This window comes from Lampris incognitus, chromosome 21, assembly GCF_029633865.1.
Source record: "Lampris incognitus isolate fLamInc1 chromosome 21, fLamInc1.hap2, whole genome shotgun sequence".
Classification (NCBI taxonomy): Eukaryota; Metazoa; Chordata; class Actinopteri; order Lampriformes; family Lampridae; genus Lampris; species Lampris incognitus.
Window position 1 is genome coordinate 941,832 of NC_079231.1, and position 17,040 is coordinate 958,871.

The following is a 17,040-nucleotide window of genomic DNA, read 5'->3' on the forward strand; positions in this document are numbered from 1 at the left end:
TGATGAAAATGTTGAAAATGTACCAGGTCAGGGTGTTCAGAGTGGAGTTTCTGGGACTTTACCTGAACAGACTGAACACACACACAGCCGGGCAAGTCACCAAGACTGTAATCAGAAGGAACCCACCGCGAACCAAGAGGAGACCAGCTTACCTAGAGGAATTCGAGACTGAGGATACAGAGGACAAACTGCAAACATGCGTGGACTCTTGTTATAGAGCAGTATGCAACATTCCTCAAACCTACCAGGACGCCATAGCATCAACCAAATCAAGGCAGTGGAAAAATGCCATGAATGAGGAGATGTTATCACTGGAGGAGAACGAGACCTTCAGCCTCTCCCAGTTGCCACCAGGTAAACAAGCAGTGGGAGATAGATGGGTCTACACACTCAAGTGTGACGTTGATGGATCTGATAAGTACAAGGCGAGATTTGTAGCAAAAAGCTACAGTCAGAAACCAGGAACTGACTATGAGGAGACATTCTCACCCACAGCTGATATGACAGGTGTAAGAGTGGTCACGCAGAAGGCAGTGCTGGAGAACCTAGTCTTACACCAGATGGACATTAAGACAGCCTATTTGCATATACCAATTGACTGAAATCTATATAGAGCAACCAGAAGGTTATGAGAAAAAGTCAGAAATGTGTGAAAAGCTATATGTCTGTGAATGTTCTCATTCATCCAGGTCATGGTTATCCAAAGGAATTGAATCAAGTGCAACTGGACTTGGTATATATCCGTGAAGACGTTTTGCCTCTCATCCAAGAGGCTTCCTCAGTTCTGCCTTTCTGACTAGACCAAGCTAGTCTGACTGGCTGGTGATGAAACTCAAATATTTATCCTCTTTGGAGTCGTTATCAGAGCTATAGATGTCCATGGCTCTTTGTGTCCCGATGTTTAGCAACGCCCGTCGTTATCAGAGCTATTGATATGCGTGGCTCTTTGTGAAAAGCTAGTACGCAAGTTGCAGAAGTCTCTCTATGGTCTAAAGCAGTTAGGCAGAAACTGGAACGCTGTTACATACATGTTTGAGTGAAAATGGTTTTTTTAATATATATACATTTATTTCGGATTTTTCCCTTTTTCTCCCAATTTAGTGGCCAATCGATCCCTATTTTAGGTCAAACACCCTCCCTCGTACTGCATATGCGTTCGCCAACCGCATCTCTCCGGCCGGCAGTCTCGAAGGAGACTGCCTCGCCACTTTCGTGTCAAGGCGAATCCAGGCCGAACCACTGCTTTTTCCGACACACCCAGAGACGCATTCATGTGACGAACACAAGCCGACTCCGCCCCCCTCCCGAAGACAGCGCTGCCAATTATTGCTGCTTCACCGAGTCCAGCCATAGTCGGATCTGACGAGACTGAGGCGCGAACCCCGGTCCCCAGTGGGCAACTGCGTCGACTCAAAGCCGACGCTTAGACCGCTACACCACCGCGGACGTGAAAATGGTTTTGTACAGAATCCCGCTGATCACTGTGTGTATACAAGAGAAAAACATAATGGAAAGGTAATCGTGGAATACTGTCCTACTGAGCAAATGATCGCTGATGTAATGACAAAGCCAGCCACCAAGCTAAAGATAAAGAGGTTTGCTCAAGACATGTTTGGCACGTAGAAGTGCAGAGTGTGTTCTCATTGTCAAGGTAAAGAAGAAGCCTTATTTTTTTTTCCAGGTAATCAAATGAGCTAAGAGTGAGTGGGGGTGTTAAGTGTTGTTATTTGATGGCGCCCTTACTCATTGTATTACGGTGCATTCAGATGTGACGTCGCCACGTTCTCTGTGTGCGACAGTGTGTGTTGTAAGTGTCGGTAGTAGAGAGCTAAGACCTGCTGTATTTGCCTAAATAAATATGCCTAACGTTAAAGGCTAAAGACAAAACAGTCAAGCTTTGCTTCCTCCATATGCAACAAGAAGACTGCGCACCCCAGCTCAACAATGCCAACAGGATAAGCTACTCTGTGTTTTATTAGCATCTAAATCTGCTCATTTTGAATGACTCATGTATGGTATAGGTAGTACTAGTGTCAAACAATGTTTCCATCATAACACCACACTCAGCAGATGGCAGACGGGCCAGGTGAAAATATTCTAAATACAAAAATGGGCTGCAGTGTAAAAAAAGGTTGAGGACCCCTCATTTAAACAACAAAACCATCATCCAAAGGAGTTGAATCAAGTGCAACTGGACTTGGTGTACTATATTCGTGAACACACACTCCTCAGGACAAGACTCAGCAGTCTATCTACACCTAAAGGAGAAGACACACTCCTTCGAGGACAGCAACATACACATTTTGGACAGGGAAGATAGATGGTTTGAAAGAGGGGTGAAGGAAGCCATCTATGTGAAACTGGAAAAACAATCCCTCAACAGAGGAGGAGGTCTGCGACACCACCTATCTCCCACTTACAATGCTGTCCTTTCATCTCTACCCAGGAGACTCAAGAAGCCTAGCCTCCAAGAACAACAGTCGGTCACTAACGGCTCCAATGACTCATGACCACTGAAGGGAGCACTAACAAAGTCGAAACTAACACCCCCACCGACCGACGTTGCTTAACATCAGATCACAAAGAGCCATGCACATCAATAGCTCTGATAACGACGGGCGTTGCTAAACACCGGAACACAAAAGAGCCACGCATATCAATAGCTCTGATAACGACGGGCGTTGCTAAACATCGGAACACAAAAGAGCCACGCATATCAATAGCTCTGATAACGACGGGCGTTGCTAAACATCGGAACACAAAGAGCCATGGACATCATTAGCTCTGATAACAACTCCAAAGAGGATACATATCTGAGTTTCATCACCAGCCAGTCAGACTAGCTTGGTCTAGTCAGGAAGACACGAACTGATGAAGCCTCTTGGATGAGATGCGAAACGTCTTCACGGATATTTCCCAAGTCCAGTTGCACTTGATTCAACTCCTTTGGATAACCATGATCAAGATGAATGAGAACATTCACAGACATGTTGCGGAACAATTTGGGTCTGACACCCTTAAAATGGTGAGGGAATATGAAAGGATGGCTCGGAAGATTGCAGACTGAAGAAACCACTTGCGATTCAATCCGAGATGCGGACAACACAGGCTCATACCCACTAGCCTGCGCCTGTGTACCACAATGAAAGGACATAGAGCAGACAGAATCATAGAGAAGGCACAGAATCAACTCCTGAATGAAAGAGTGAGACAGGTCCATTTCACTATTGAATGGCTGAAGGAGAAATCTGACCAACTACTCCAGCAAATAACATCCCACTTGCCTGGTGCAGTCTTGGAGAGGATCACTGATTTCACCAGGAAAGCCCAACTATCTCAATACCACAAAACCAAAGAAAGGCAGACAAGGAAGTTTCAACCTTACAGCGACGAACCAACAACACTAACCAAGCAGATATACTTACCTGGAGACAAAAGACAGAACATCCCACACAAAACGGAACGCAGGACAGATGGATCAAGAATCTGTCGGACAAGGTACTTTCACAATCAGAGAAGGAGGTCTTAGCCAAAGGACTGAACTTCGCCATGACACCCAAACAACTACCTATAGTTGACCTCATCACATCCACAGAATCAGCCATAAGGAAAAACAATCTAACGGAAACCGAGGTGGAACAGCTTAGGTTAAAGGTATCAGCAGCTCTGTCCAATGCGGAACTCCCTCCTTCCAACCTAACCATGGAGGAAAGGAAAGTGTGGTGTTCCCAACACAGAATATTAACCAGTGTGGTTTTATTAGTTTTGAATATACACAGATCAATGTGATTGGTACTGAATAAGGTGGAGGTCATCTATTGGTTGTTCCCGAATAGTATATAAGGCAGAATTGCCACCAGGGCGTTCTCTTGGTACTCCGCTCTACTCTGGATAGCAAGGTTGTTAACAGTGTAATAATAAATATACTACGTTACTGTCATAAGTCTGCCGTGTGCACTTTCAAGTTATCTGCTTAAACAGCTTAGAACATTATTAGTGTTTCATACACCACAGCTTGGCGACGAGGATGGGATGGTTAAGTTGGAAGTCACAGAGTTAGCATGTCAAGCAGCTCCAGCGAGGCAGAAGTCAACGACGAACAACCAGAGAGATGTTTGGTGAGCGAAAGGACCGTCGAACAGAAGATGGCATTCGGTAAGCCAGAAGATTTCCACTTCGAGGAAAGTGAGGAAAGTTTTGATAGTTATCGCCAGCGGTTAGAGCAGTACTTCGCAGCAAATGGATTGGACACTCGAGATGAGAAAACCAAAGCGGTATTTCTTACGGTGGTAGGAAAAAGGGCGCATAGCTTGCTGATGGATTTGTGTGCACCAGATAGGCCATCGGGTAAAACATATGAAGTAGTGGTGGGAATGCTAGAAAAGCACTACATCCCGAAAACCCACTTTATTGCCGAGAGATGCAAGTTTCACGGAAGAAACCAAAAGGAAAACGAAACAATAAGTGAGTACATTGCAAGTTTGAGAAAGTTAGCAGCCACATGCAAATGTGGAGCATTTTTAGATGAAGCACTGCGTGATAGGTTGGTCTGTGGAGTTAAGAGCAGTGAGCTAAGAGATCGGTTACTCAATGCTGCTCACACAAAAGACTTAATGTTACAGTCGCAGTTGAAATGGCGCTTTCTTTTGAGGTAACAAAAGGCAACAGTGCGCAACAGTTTGCACAGTAAGGCTATAAAGCTAATGTGGTGGAAAAGAAGGCTAACATAAAGCATAGAGAGGCTACGGTAAAGTCTACAGCTAATGGAAAGCCCTGCTATCGCTGCAATGGAAAAGGCCACAGACCGGATGAATGCAGGTTCAAGGACGCAGAGTGTCACCAGTGCAAGAAAAAGGGACACATCGCAAAAGCATGCCGTTCCCCTAAAGAAGGAAGCTATGGCAAGGCATCGAAAGGGACCAGGCATTTGGAATGTTGCCACACTCTCAAGCACGAGACATGTACAAATTCCAGCGCTATCAAGCAGCAGGGAAGACTTGTTTGCAACGCTCCCCAGCACGTGGACCAGAGCAACGCTCACAGTCTTCGGGCAGATGGAGATCCTATCCAGCCTCAGCTCTGCAGTGCCAGAGACGACTGCTGTGTGCCGACAAGGTGCATGGTGGATGCTGTACAGAACATTGACACTGGTCAGACATTGGACAGTGGAGGGGCCGAACTTTTTGCAATGGACACGGGTAAAGGTGACATTTTGAAACCCTACTATGTGTATGTCAGTGTAAATGGTACAAGGGTGAAATGGAGGTGGACACTGGCGCAGCCGTGTCAGTGATATCTGAAACTCTACTTAAACGCAGGTTTAAAGATGTGAAACTTAGTCCTGCAAATTGTGTGCTGAAAACCTACAGTGAGGAATCATAGTCAAGAGTCAACAGAGTGGCTCCTGATACAGTGGATGATGTGTGTGCCAGACATGCATCAGTGTTCAAACCTGAGCTAGGCAAGTTAAAAGGTATTGAAGCCAGACTACATGTAGTTCCAGATGCTGTGCCCAAGTTCTGTAAGCCTAGAAACGTGCCTTATGCATTAAGAGAAGCCGTAGAGAGAGAACTGGCAAAATTGGAAGCTGAAGGTGTCATCTCACCCAGTAATTACAGTGAGTGGGCCTCCAATAGTTTGTGTGCCTAAAGAGGATGACAGTGTGAGAATATGTGGAGACTACAAGGTCACCATCAATCCATGGTTGAATGTGGAACAGTATCCACTACCCAAAACCCAAGATTTATTTGCTAAACTAGCAGGAGGTCAGCAGTTTACCAAATTAGACTTGTCGCAGGCTTATCAGCAAGTTCTGTTAGAGGACAATTCAAGACATTACCTAACTATCAACACACACAGAGGGTTGTATCACTACAATAGGTTACCCTACGGTGTTGCTAGCGCCCCTGCTATTTTTCAAAAGATTATGGATCAGGTTCTTCAGGGCATGGAAGGCGTCATCTGTTATTTAGATGACATCTTAATTACTGGAAAAGATACAGAAAGGCACCTGACTAACTTGGAAGAGGTGCTTAACAGACTTGAAACTTATAATCTCAGGGTTAAAAGAGAGAAGTGTGCATTCATGCAGAACAGCATTTCATACTTAGGGCATGTCATTGGTGCCATGGGCATACATCCAATGAAGGAAAAGACAGATGCTATTCAGAGGGCTCCAGTTCCGAAAAATGTAACTGAACTCAGGTCATTCTTAGCTCTGTTAAACTACTATGGGAAGTTTATCCCCAATCTATCTACTCTGATTCAGCCAATGACAGCATTGCTGCATAAAGATGCAACCTGGGAATGGTCAGAGAAATGTCAAAGTGCATTTGATAGTGCAAAGAAGTCTCTTCAGTCAGATAAATTGTTAGTACATTTTGATGCAGAGTTACATATCATACTAGCATGTGATGCTTCTCCTTATGGAGTTGGTGCTGTAATCAGCCACAAAATGAAAGATGGAAGTGAGAGACCTATCGCATTTGCATCCAGAATGTTAACTAAAACAGAACAGAATTACTCTCAACTGGAAAAAGAGAAATTCCATGAGTATCTTTATGGAAGGAAATTCTTGTTATTGACAGACCACAAGCCACTGTTGAAAATTCTGGGGCCTAAAACAGGTGTGCCAACACTGGCCGCCGCTAGATTACAAAGGTGGGCTCTAATTTTGGCAGCGTATACATATGAAATCCAGTACAAGAAGTCAGAGCAGCATAGCAATGCTGATGCTTTATCAAGATTACCTGTGAAGCCTGATGTAGATGTGGTGTCAAACCCAATTTACAGAGTGTCTTACCTGGAAGACTTACCTCTTACTGCTAGAGAAATAGCCAAAGAAACAGACAGAGATCCTGTGTTAAGAGTGGTTAAACAGTTGGTGTTAACTGGATGGCCTAAACATGTATAGGATGAGTCACTGAAGCCTTATTTTCAGAGAAAATTAGAGCTTAGCATTGAGGATGATTGTTTATTATGGGGTTACTGTGTGGTAGTGCCTGATAAACTAAGAGACAGGCTATTGTCTGAATTACATGAGCACCACTGGGGAATAGTTAAAATGAAGTCCCTCGCCAGAAGTTTATTCTGGTGGCCTACATTAGATGACAGTATTGAACGTGAAGTGAATCAGTGTACTATTTGTCAGCAGCAGCGTAGTATGCCTGCTATCGCACCGATACATACATGGAAATGGTCTTCGAGTCCATGGGAAAGAGTACATCTTGATTTTGCTGAGGACCACAAGCAGATGTTTTTAGTAGTGATGGACGCCTATGCTAGATGGCCAGAGATAGTTCGCATGACCACTACTACTTCATCTAAGACAATTGAAGCAATGAGAAATTTATGCAGCTTATGGGTTGCCTAAAGAGGTTGTAACTGATAATGGACCTCAGTTCGTATTGCAAGAGTTTGAGTCATTTTTGACTAAAAATGGAGTAAAACACATCAAGTCACCTGCATACCATCCTGCAAGTAATGGTTTAGCTGAAAGATTGGTCCAAAATCTTAAGAAATCCCTTGCAAAGAATAGAGCCATTGGTGGTATGGCGCTTGAGCACCGTTTAGCACATTTTCTGATTGGGTACAGAAACACACCTCATACTAAGACAGGAAAGACCCCAGCTGAGCTATTTCTGAGAAGACAGGTGCAAACCAGGTTGTGTCTTATCAAACCAGAATTCTCTCAGAGAATGCAGACCGAGTCTGAACCAAATCTTCCCCATGTTAGGTCTTTTAAGGTTGGTCAACACGTGTTGGTAAAAAATTACAGGGGAGGGGAGAAATGGTTGAATGGAGTTATAAGTGAAGTGTTGGGTCCTGTCACATACAGTGTTGAAGTAAATGGAAATTGTGTGAAAAGACATGTGAACCAGATGTTGGGTGTCAAGGGAAATCCATATCAGACTCAAATGGACTCTTGTGATGGAGCTTCTTGGGAGATTGATGATTTCAATGCAGACACTGATGTGTCAGAACATCCTGAGCCACAGGTTGTGGAAGAACGACCTGTAGAACCACCACCGCCAGTTGTGGAAAGGAACACTCGTCCTGTGAGAGACAGACGTCCTCCTGATAGACTGAACTTGTGACTGACATGCAGATTGGTTATTGAAAAAAAAAAGAAAAGAAATCTGTAATGTAATGTATGGTCACTGTTGAAGAAATACTGTACATGGTTATGAGCTTAAGAGCAAAAAGGATATGTTAGAATCCTAGAAAAAAAAGAAGTTTGAATTTACAGGGGAGGAGCTGTGGTGTTCCCAACACAGAATATTAACCAGTGTGGTTTTATTAGTTTTGAATATACACAGATCAATGTGATTGGTACTGAATAAGGTGGAGGTCATCTATTGGTTGTTCCTTAATAGTATATAAGGCAGAATCGCCACCAGGGCGTTCTCTTGGTACTCCGCTCTGCTCTGGATAGCTAGGTTGTTACAGTGTAATAATAAATATACTACGTTACTGTCATAAGTCTGCCGTGTGCACTTTCCAGTTATCTGCTTAAACAGATACACAACAGAAAGCCGTGACAGCCCTGAGCATGGATGAAAACATCACTATCCTTCCAGCAGATAAGGGGAGATGCACGGTTATCCTCAACACAACAGACAACCACGCCAAGATCACGTCATTACTCAGCGACACCGACACCTATGAACCTCTGAGATGCAATCCTACTAGTGGTTACAAGAGGAGAATAATAGAGTACCTACAGAAACTACAGAAAGGAGGAACCATTGATCGGATACAATACCGCCGTCTCTACCCACAAGATAACATTCCATACATATATGGACTCCCTAAGATCCATAAAGATGGAGCCCTCCTCAGGCCCATTGTCAGCAGCATAAACTCGGTCACGTACAACATTGCCAAACATATAGCCAACATCTTGACCCCTTTAGTGGGCGAAACACCTCACCATATCCAAAACGCCATTGACTTCGTGGACAAGGTCCAAGGCGTAAAACTGGAACCGGATGAAACCATGGTATCCTACGACGTGACCTCGTTATTCACCTGCATCCAAGCCATGGAGGCTTTGGAAACTGTGAGGCAACGTTTGCTACGGGACGACACCCTCCACAATAGGACCAACCTCAGCCCAGACCAGATTTGCAAACTACTGGACCTTTGCCTGAACACTACATATTTCCAATTCAGGGGCCAGTTTTACAGACAGAAACACCGCTGTGCAATGGGCTCACCAGTATCTCCCATTGTGGCCAACTTATATATGGAAGAGGTAGAACACAGGGCCCTGAACTCCTTCAGAGGAACACCTCCGAGCCACTGGTTCAGGTATGTGGACGACACATGGGTCAAAATCCAAACACAAGAGGTGCAAGCGTTTACCAAACACATCAACTCAGTGGACAAGAACATTAAGTTCACAAGGGAAGACATAAAGAACAACAGTTTGCCCTTCTTGGACTGTGACGTCCACATTGGGGAAGACAGGAGCCTCCACATTGGGGTTTACAGGAAACCTACACACACAGACCAATATCTATTTTTCGACTCACACCACCCTCTGGAACACAAACTGAGCGTCATCAGAACTCTGCAACACAGAGCTGACAATGTGCCCAGCAGCACTCAGGCCCAATGGGAAGAACACAAACACCTGAGGGGAGCTTTAAAAACCTGCGGCTACCCCAGTTGGACCTTTGTGAAAACTGCAACACGTTCCAGAAACACCAACCAGGTGAGCGACGAGGAGAAAAGGAACAGAAGGAAGAGCACAGTCATCCCGTATGTTTCTGGGTTCTCCGAGAAACTCAGGAGAATTTTTAACAAACACCACCTCCCGGTATACTTCAAACCCAGCAACACACTCCGACAAAGACTGGCTCATCCCAAAGACCGTGTACCACACACCCGGAAAAGCAGTCTGGTGTATGCTGTACAATGCAATGAGGATTGCATTGACCTATACAGGAGAAACCAAACAACCACGACACAAACGGATGGCCCAACACAGAAGACCAAACTCCTCAGGACAAGACTCAGCAGTCTATCTACACCTAAAGGAGAAGACACACTCCTTCGAGGACAGCAGCGTACACATTTTGGACAGAGAAGATAGATGGTTTGAAAGAGGGGTGAAGGAAGCCATCTATGTGAAACTGGAAAAACCATCCCTCAACAGAGGAGGAGGTCTGCGACACCACCTATCTCCCACTTACAATGTCATCCTTTCATCTCTACCCAGGAGACTCAAGAAGCCTGGCCTCCAAGAACAACAGTCGGTCACTAACGGCTCCAACCACTGTCATGACCACTGAACAATGAAGTCGAAACTAACACCCCCAACCACCGTCGCTGCTAAGCAAATGCAAATCAACAGCTCCGATGGCGACGGGAGCAGCTGGACATCGGAGCACAGGAGAGCCACGCACATCAATAGCTCTGATAACGACGGGCGCGGCCAAACATCGGTACACAAAAGAGCCACTCATATCTATGGCTCTGTTAGCGATGGGCGTTGGTAAACATCGGGACACAAAGAGCCATGGACATCTATAGCTCTGACAACGCCTCCAAGAGGATAAATTCTGAGTCTCATCACCAGCCAGTCAGACTAGCTTGGTCTAGTCAGAAAGGCAGAACTGAGGAAGCCTCTTGGATGAGAGGCGAAACGTCTTCACAGATATATACCAAGTCCAGTTGCACTTGATTCAACTCCTTTGGATAACCATGACCTGGATGAATGAGAACATTCACAGACAACAAAACCATCAGTATCTCAGACTGTGTCCATGATTGTCCTTTATCTATGACTTCTCTGTTGTGCTGGCCGGCAAGTTTATGGATGGTTACTACTACCTACAGTAAGTATATGCTGCCCATTGCTGCACGTTGAACCAGAACTTAGATCAGCAATGTCATCCACCATTGATAATATTGGACATTTCAGATAACCTTTCACTTAAACGTTGGTTTTCACTAATAAATACATGGTTTAGATAATTGGGTTCAATTGGACTTGTTGAAACATGTCAGACGCTCATGTCCAGTTGTCCCATAAGACGCCATTGTAAAGCTGAGTCCAGTGGTGCTTCCATGTCCAAAATCTACTAAATGAAGCCGGTCAGTAAAATGGTTTCATAACCGATATGTACGATGGAAAAATGCTGAAAATAAACCAAGATTGTAAAAAAACAAAATGATTCTTTCACACCATCACAACTCGTAACAAAACTTACTTTACCCACGCAATTACTAAACAGCCAGCAAGGAGGTTTGAGTTGAGCCCTGCACGGGACTGGTTTCTTAATACAGTTCCTGCTGGATTTCTGACCATTACTATTACCAACCACTCCTGCAATGTGTGTGTTACACTCCTACCCAATCCTGCAATGTGTGTGTTACACTCCTGCCCACTCCCGCAATGTTTGTTACACTCCCGCCCACTCCCGCAATGTGTGTGTTACACACCCACCCACTCCTGCAATGTGTGTGTTACACTCCCGCTCACCCCTGCAATGTGTGTGTTACAATCCCACCCACTCCCGCAATGTGTGTTACAATATGTGTGTTACATGCCTGCCCACTCCCGCAATGTGTGTGTTACACACCCACCCACTCCTGCAATGTGTGTGTTACACTCCCGCTCACCCCTGCAATGTGTGTGTTACAATCCCACCCACTCCCGCAATGTGTGTTACAATATGTGTGTTACATGCCTGCCCACTCCCGCAATGTGTGTTACACTCCCACCCACTCTTGCAATGTGTACGTTACACTTCTGCCCGCTCATGCAATGTGTGTGTCACACTCCCGCCCACTCATGCAATGTGTGAGTCCACTCCCGCCCACTCCTGCAATGTGTGTGTTACACTCCCATCCACCCCTTTCAATGTGTGTGTTACACTTCTGCCCACTCCTGCAATGTGTGTTACACTCCCACCTGTACACGCAAACATTCAGACCTTTCACACCTGCACAATAAGAGTTCCATTGATTTGTGTGTCTTGTCCCATCCTACAGGGAAGACACGTTATGTGTTGGTAATAACAGTTAAATTACATGCTCTGCTGTTGTATTGTAATGACCTGCTTTCATCTTCTTTTCAACTTTGCTCGTTGACTCCATTCTTTCGGTTAGCGCTAGCTAAATCCCAGGACCCCAAGCTTCTTTTTTGACCACCCGCTCCCTCCTGCAGCAAAGCTAAAACCGCCTGCTCCCGCAAGATTCTATGTGGGATCCCAAACCCAATACAGTCCTCTAGTTTAGAGGAGCAGCCTGGACAGAACACGCCGCCCCCCCCCCCCGCATCTCCTTTATTTCATTTGGAAAATATATGAAATGACTCAGTATCCAACGAGTCATTTGAACCAGTTCATTTGAAGTTAAACTCAGCTTTTAGAACAGGCAGGATGTATGGGACCATAAACACACACACACACACACACACACACATGCATACATAAACATCCACACACAGGTTACCATGCAGTTAGCAGTGAAGTGTTGGTGTTGTGTCTGGAGATCGAGGGCGTGTTGGTGGTTCAGGCCGACCTCCCCCAGACTCTGGACAAACAAGTCCTTACTGTGGGCAATCCACTCTGACATCTGGGTAGAGCAACATAGACCGAGAGACAGCGAGAGAGACAGCGAGAGAGAAACAGACAGACAGAGAGACAGACAGACAGACAGACAGACAGACAGAGAGAGAGAGACATTAGAGACCAGCAGAAACCAGATCAAACAGTCTTTACTGTACTCTTCCTGTGAATGAATAAAAAGCAGAAAATAAACAAGAGAAGGAAAAGGGAAGCTGGATTGAAAATTTTAATGCTGTACTAGACAGATAGATACTTTATTGTGCTACAAGAGGAGGTTTGTTTTCAGCCTTGGTGCGGAGCCTCACATACAGTAAATACATGTACACATAATACACATACCACATGGCATAGAGAACAAGGACACAACAATACAGTAACACAAGTGCTTAGAGCTTCCATGAGTTTAGCACTTGAATGGCAGAAGGAATAAAGCTCCTGTCTCCAGCTGATGGACCTGTACCTGTCAACAGATGTCTCCTGCTGATGGACCTGTACTTGCCACCAGATGTCTCCAGCTGGTGGACCTGTACCTCCACCAGCTGTCTCGAGCTGATGGACCTGCACCTCCACCAGATGTCTCCAGCTGGTGGACCTGTACCTCCACCAGCTGTCTCCAGCTGATGGACCTGCACCTCCACCAGATGTCTCCAGCTGGTGGACCTGTAACTGCCACCTGAGGTCTCCAGCTGATGGACCTGTACCAGAAGTCCTCAGCTGGTGGACCTGTACCTCCACCAGATGTCTCCTGCTGATGGACCTGTACCTCCACCAGATGTCTCCAGCTGATGGACCTGTACCTCCACCAGATGGAAGCAATGTGAAGAATGGGTGAAGGAGGTGCGTGGGATCCTGAGTTGTGGTTGGTGCTCTGCATATCATGGGCTTTGGTACTGGGGTCTGAGAGGTTGAGGGTGGGAAGGCCAATGATTTTTAGATGCACTGTGTGAGATGCAGATGGTTCTGACTGGTGACTGTTAAAATGGTGAAGAAACGGGAAGAGCAGTAAAGTAGTATGGGCTGAGCTGTACTTTTGCAGTTTCTCTTTATATTTCAATTTTGACCTCAGTCTTCACTAAATGATGTATGGTTTTAACTGAAAGCCAGCCCTGCTTTTCTGCTTTCCTCCTTAACTACATTTTATATGGGTAGTGACCTAGGCTTTGGAGTTTGGATATTTTTTAACAGTTTTAACTGGTATGGTGATGGAGATACAAACTTAATGTAATCTGTGATAATGGCGACCCTATCATCTAAACTGCCAGCGAAGATGTCCCAGTCTGTGCATACTAGTGAACCCTGCAGTCTTGCAATGGTGTCCTCCAACCACTGACTGCTGCTGTAGGTTTGCGGCTTGTGATGTTTTGGTATCTGCTTGTAATGTACAAGAAGAGTGATGATGTGAACTGGCAAAACCTAGCAGTGGTTGAGCACAAGCGATGTCAGCATCGGTAATGTTGCCATAACACAAATCCAAAATACCCCCCCCTTGTTGGAATGTCCACATATTGCTGGAAAGATGGCAGAACACTGCTGAGTCTCCAGCTGTTAAAATCACCAACAATAAGCAGTGGGGCATCGGGATGTGTAGCTAGCACGGTGTTGCCCTGTCAGCTACTAGCTCAGCTGCTGCTCTGGTGTCAGTGCTAAGTGGAACATATGCATAACCAATAACTACAGTGAGAAAGTCCCTTGGGAGGTGAAAGGGGCGCAGGGATAAGGTCAACAATTCCGCATTAGGGGTGTATCCCTAATATGGATCTTGATGTGGTTACATGACCTATTGTTGACTTATACACAAGCTCCCCGCCTCTTTCCTTACCAGACCCCCTCTTTCTGTCTACCCTGAAGATTGTAAAGTTGTCTAGGCTAATCTCAGCATCAAGAACAGTCTTGTTGAGCCAGGTCTCAGTTAAGGCGATGATACAGGCCTCTCTGAACGTCTGCTCCCCCCAAGCATTTGGGGGTCTAAAGGGTCACTTCCTCAGCCTGGTGCATACCCCACCTTGCCTATCCCTTTTTTCTGGGACGGATGTCTGCTGGGATTGCAGTGAATGGTTTGATGTTGCACAAAATGATGTTGCACAAAAAGATGGTTTGATGTTGCTCCACATTTGACCCACATCAGTTCGCCTACCGTCCCAAAAGGTCTACTGAAGATGCCATTGCCACTGCCCTGGACGTTGCTCTGACCCACCTTGAACTTAACAACACATACATCCGGATGCTGTTTATAGATTACAGCTCTGCCTTCAACACTATCATCCCCCCAAACTAACCACCAAACTCCTCTCCCTTGGCCTCAACCCCTCCCTCTGTAACTGGACCCTGGACTTCCTGACCAACAGACCTGTCTGATAGGTTAGGTGACCACACTTCCTCCACCCTAACCCTCAGCACAGGTGCCCCTCAAGGCTGTGTTCTGAGCCCCCTCCTTTTCTCCCTCTTTACCCACGACTGCCTGCCAACTCACCCTTCAAATGTTATAGTTAGTGTGACCTTGCAGTAATTTATTTATTTATTTTTCTTCCGCCCATTTTTTGACACTTTGTAGCTCCTTCATACTTTTAGCTACTGAAACCATTCAACTATCAAAATGTTCAACTCATTAAGGACATTAGTGCACCCCTTTCAGATTTTTCAAACCTTTTGAACTGTTGAAATATTCAACTTTTTTCAGCCTTTTTTTGAATGGGAGTCAATGGGGGACTTTTGCAACCTTTCGACCTCTTTTACTCCTTCATACGTTTAGCCACTGAAACCATTCAGGTATCAAAATGTTGATCTCTTTAAGCCCATTAAGGCTCACATTTCGGTTTTTTGAAATCTTTTATACTTTTAGACATATTAAGCTTTTTCTACTTTTTCAAAACAATGGAAGTCTATGGGGAAAGGTTGAAACCCTCGTCACCTTTGAACTGTATCTCCTCCTTCATTTTTTGAGTTAGAAACCCAATTTAAAGCTTAAACAGTTCAGGACATTCAGCTCTTTCAGAATCCTATTCAGATTTTAAAAATATTTTATAGTTTTTGAACAATTCAGCTCTACATTTAGCAATTCTGCCATACACTTTGCGTGATAGAATGTTCAGTCCTATTGTGACGTCACATATCAGTTTGAAACTCAACTGCCAGCCTAATTAATGTGAATGCTGGGCATTCACACTTTTGCTTTGCAGTTCTTTATTAGTGGCACCACTTCCACTTTTTCATACTTTAAACTACAGAAACCATTCAACAATCAAACTATTTATGTATTTAGCACATTATGGCAAATTTTTCAGTTTTTTTTTATACCTTTAAAACTTTTAAAATATTCAGCCATTTCACATTTCAGTTTCCAGGTATTTCAGGTAGGCTAGTGACTTTCTGACTTTTCTATTTATCCATTTTCAGCAATGCTTTCGCGATTTCTTTCAGCAGCTCAGCATTCACACGCTTTTTCTGTAGAAAAGCATTTTTCTAGTTAAGTTTGCAGATGACACCACAGTCATTGGCCATATCACCAACAATGATGAGACGGCCTACAGGGACGAGATTCAGTACCTCACATCATGGTGTACTACCACCAACAATCTTGTCCTCAATGTGCAGAAGACAAAGGAGCTGATTGTGGACTTCAGGAGGTCTAGAAGCTGCAGCCACTCCCCCATACACATCCATGGGGTGGAAGTGGAGTGTGTTTCCAGCTTTAAATTCCTTGGAGTCCACATCAGTGAGGACCTTTCGTGGACATTAAACACCCAGGCCCTTGTGAAAAAGTCCCAACAACGCCTGCATTTCCTGAGGAGGCTGAGGAGCGCCCGTCTACCCCCCAAAATTCTCACCAACTTCTACCACTGCACCACAGAGAGCATCCTGACCATCTGCATCTCAGTGTGGTACGGCAACTACACCTCAGTAGACCAGAAAGCTCTGCAGCGGGTCGTCAAGGCGGCCCAGCATATCACCGGTACCCAGCTCCCAGCCATAAAAGACATTTATCACAAACGCTGCCTTCGAAGGGGTCTGACCATCAGCAGAGATCCCACCCACCCCAACCATGGACTGTTCTCCCCCCTGCGCTCTGGGAGGCGCTACAGGAGCCTCAGAGCCCGCACTACCAGGCTCAAAAACAGCTTCTTTCCACAAGCTGTTGCCCACCTGAACCTGGCTACCCACTGAATGTCTGTAGATATTTTTAAATATTTTGTACTCCAGCTCTCTTTTAACTTATTTTTAGCTTTTGGTCTTCATGTGTGTATATCTTATACTGTGTTTGCTGTGTTTGTCTGTGTCTATCTTGCACTGTTTGGTAAAGCCACAGCCCTCATTTCGTTTTTAACATGTGCCTGCACATTGTTTTTAATGACAATAAGTTGAATTGAATTGAATTGAATTGAAACGAAATGGAAGACTGGAGAAGCAGCAGCTCCTCCTGGGTGTAGGTGAGGTCACTGGTGTTCAGATTGCTAAACTTGAT

At 45.0% G+C, this 17,040-nt stretch overlaps 1 protein-coding gene across 1 annotated transcript in view; it reads right to left on the minus strand.

The window, feature by feature from the left end:
* Nucleotides 1-17,040, minus strand: part of kalrnb (kalirin RhoGEF kinase b) — a gene marked incomplete at its 5' end in the record, with an annotated part of 412,121 nt that overhangs the window by 381,288 nt on the left and 13,793 nt on the right. The window contains one exon of the mRNA XM_056301536.1: nucleotides 12,466-12,588. Coding sequence (XP_056157511.1) covers nucleotides 12,466-12,588 — 123 coding nt within the window. The remainder of the gene's footprint in view (nucleotides 1-12,465; nucleotides 12,589-17,040) is intronic.